Source organism: Pistacia vera, unplaced genomic scaffold (assembly GCF_008641045.1).
Source record: "Pistacia vera cultivar Batoury unplaced genomic scaffold, PisVer_v2 Contig304, whole genome shotgun sequence".
Taxonomy (NCBI): Eukaryota; Viridiplantae; Streptophyta; class Magnoliopsida; order Sapindales; family Anacardiaceae; genus Pistacia; species Pistacia vera.
In genome coordinates this window covers 69587-73235 of record NW_022196118.1, presented here as the reverse complement: position 1 = coordinate 73235, position 3649 = coordinate 69587, and the positions used below count along the sequence as shown (strand labels likewise).

The 3649-nt window shown below is 33.1% G+C and overlaps 1 protein-coding gene across 1 annotated transcript; it reads left to right on the top strand.

The window, feature by feature from the left end:
• Positions 1–1880: 1880 nt before the first annotated feature.
• LOC116135856 (CENP-B homolog protein 2-like) lies at positions 1881–2822 on the top strand. Its single transcript, XM_031421564.1, has one exon. It carries the CDS (start codon positions 1881–1883, stop codon positions 2820–2822), a length of 942 nt encoding a protein of 313 aa, XP_031277424.1.
• Positions 2823–3649: the final 827 nt, after the last annotated feature.

Here is a 3649-nt window from a genome sequence, read left to right as displayed (position 1 = left end):
GGGCATTGTTAAAGTATTTCAATCTTTTTTGGCTTCAGGGTCGAGCTCCAAAATGGTGAGTGGAAAAAAAATATATAAAACCCTAACTCTCATGTCAATAAAAGTTATCTCTAAATGCTTATTTATACTTGTTTATTGTTTTAAATTGCCTAGGATGTTTGATTTCCTTATAGAAATGAGCTTTATTGCAATGTTATTGTTGGAAATTGTTGATTGACATGAGAAAGATGGAATTTTGATGCTTTTGGGCACAGCTGAAAAGAAATGAAAATGGGTTGAAATTGTTAGATTTGAAAACATTTGAGAACATTCATTTACATTTTTACATTACATGAGACGTTATGAAATTATTATATGCTTATGAGAAAAATGTTTTGAAAATAAGTATAGATGTTAGTGGTTTTCAAACCACCCTACGTAGTACCCATCCTCCTCATGATATTGATTTGATTCTACGCATGCATATGATTGATCATTTGATGGCCCAAGTGGGTCGAAGGCCCGAGCGAGGCAGATATCGCTACACATGATTTGGTTTGCCGGCCGAAGTAGGTCGAAGGCCCGAGCAAGGCGGATATCACTAGACATGATATTATTGTGCCGGCCCGAGTGATGCTTGGTCTCACTGGGTCGAAGGCTTGAGCAGTGACCAATTCTGCCTAGCAGGATGAATTTAGTGATTCAACCGGTGCGATGTTAGATCTTGCCAGGTTGGACAGATTTACCCCTGGGTAGTAGTTGGGTGAGAGTTTTCACACGTGATTGAGAGATGGTTTGGATATATATATGTATGTCATTTATTTGAAATGGAAATTTATAAATGCAAATGTTATCTGTATATGAAATGCTTTTAGAAATGATATTTTTAGGGAAACAAGAGTATTAATTTGTTTACTATAATAGTTTTCAGAAAGAAGGTTTGCAATGAGACATTTCAACATTTGTTATGAAAGATGGCTTATATTATAAAATGTGTTTATGGAAATGAAATTTTATAAGCACGAATGTTTTATTGTATATTGAAATGTTATATGGCATACTAACCCATTCCCCACTCACTGAGCAATTCTAACTCACCCCTCGTTTTCAAATGTTTTTCTTTCCCCCCAACTAGGTCAAGGAGGAGATCGTGCAGAGGAGTGAATCCCACTCAAGGTTGGGCCACATGACTTCATTTCATCATATGTTCCATAGTTGTGTTTCATTTTCTGCTACAAAGTTTATGTTTCCTCATCATGTAATATTTTCATGTTTTGGATTGTAAAAGATATGGAAAAATCTGATACCATTTGGAAAAAAAATATATAGTAAAACCTCTCTATAGTCATAATGTTGGGATCAAACTAATTTATTACTATAAGGAGGTTATAACTTAATAGAGGTGCAGTTACAAAAAAAAAACTATTTTGATTTCTTATTTTATAAATCATGTTTTAGTAGTATGTATTAGGACTTCAATTAATTGTTTTAGTAGTATTAGGATTTCTTATTTACTTTTAATATTACTTGTTTCTTATTTTATAATTTATGTTTTGGTAGTATTAGGATTTCTTATTTACTTTTAATATTACTTGATTTCCTATTTTAAAATTCATGTTTTGGTAGTACTAGGATTTCAATTCATGTTTTAGTATTAGTAGGATTTCAATTCATTGTTTTAGTAGTAGTATTAGAATTTCTTATTTTCTTATGCTAGTATAATTATGATTAGCCTGCTATCAATAGGGTTGTTATGTTTCAACTTATTCAATCAAGTTTTCAATAAAATCTTCGACCAATTCAAGTGATACCTTTCTTCTTCCTCGAGCAAATCAATCATGCCACCTAAAGTTAATACACGAACTCAATTGACTGAAAGTATTCGTGTTGAATTGTGAAAAATGAAAGAATCAAACCCTATTTGGAAGCAGAAAGATCTTGTGAAGTGGTTAGAAGATACTCATGGTCTTAAGGTATCAGAAGCAGCAATATCTAAGACACTCAAACGATCAACTGACCTCCTTCAAGAAGAAGGATTGTTGAACCCAAACACAAAACATTCAAAGATGGTAAAGTACCCAGCAATGGAGTCTGCCCTCTATGAATGGTTTGTATGCCATCAAGAGCATGTCAATATGAATGGTGAATTGTTAAAAGAGAATGGAAATATTTTTCTAAGGAAACTCTATCCCGAAGCTACCTCATTTGGATTTTCAAACGGATGGTTGGAAAAGTTCAAGCAACGACATGCAATTCATTCCTTTCATCGTTTTGGGGAAAGTGGTTCAGTTAATATGGAGAAAATTGAAGCTAGTTTGCCATCAATAAGAAAGGAATTAGACAAATGGGCTTGGAAGGACATTTATAATATGGATGAAATTGGCTTATTTTATCGAATGCAGGCCGATAACTCTCTTGCAACAAAGCAGTTGGAGGGCCGAAAGCAAAACAAAGAGAGGATTACAATTGTTATTTGTTGCAATGGAGATGGCTCTGACAAACTTCTGCTTTGGGTCATCGGTAAGTTTCTTAATCCAAGATGCTTTAATAATGTTAACCATGATAATCTCAATTGCAAGTATCGAGCGAATTCAAATGCATGGATGACATCTTTGTTTTTTATGGAATGGCTTAAGTGGTTTGATAGCCGTTTGGATAGAAATGTCTTGCTTATATTGGATAATTGTACCACACATGGCAAAAAGGAGAATCTCCCCCCACTTCATCACACAACTGTTCTGTTCCTACCACCAGTTAGCACTTCCAAAATCCAGCCATGTGATGCAGGCATTATTAGAAATTTCAAGGTTATTATTGGCAGCGCTTTAATCGCTTACTTTTGAAACGGATAGAAGATCATGTATTGGAACCAGAAAAGATAAGTATCCTTGATGGAATTGTAAATGCAGTTCTTGCATGGTTAATTGATGTGAAGTCACAAACAATTATCAATTGTTTTAAGCATTGCAAAATTAGGACCTCCGATGTCGATGAATTGCAAGTTACAAATGAAGTGGATGAAGAGAATAGAAAAGTCATTGTAGAATTGAGTGATCAAATTCGACAACTTCACTACACTAATCAAATGGATATTAATGTCTTCCTCGATCATCCAAATGAGCAACAAGTTGTATATGCTTTAACTGAAGAAGAAATCATTGATGCAATTAGATAAGAAGAGAAAGGAAATAATCCTGAGGATGATAGTACGGAAATGCAAAAAGTTTCATGCCATGAATCTCTAAAGATGCTTGAGAAGCTAGAAATATTTTGGCTTCAACAAGAAGGTGCCCATGCTAGCGAGTTATTATATACCCGCAAGTTAGAAGATTTGATAACAACTCTAAAGCATAAATCATTGTCCCAAACAACTTTAGATAAATATTTTATTTCATCATAAACCTTTAATGTAACATAACATATATATTTTTTTTGCAATATACAAATAATTATTACTATGTGGAGGCAACTTTCCTTAAGACAGGAATTAAAAAAATTATAATTTATTATAGTGTGGAGTTTATTCTTATTTATAACTATCCCAAATTGGGAATATAATTTTTTATGACTATGTAGAGTTTATTCCTATATAGAGTATCACTATAGAGAGGTTTTACTGTATATATATTTAGTTGCATTTGTTTATTTGCAAATGATGTTATATTTATTT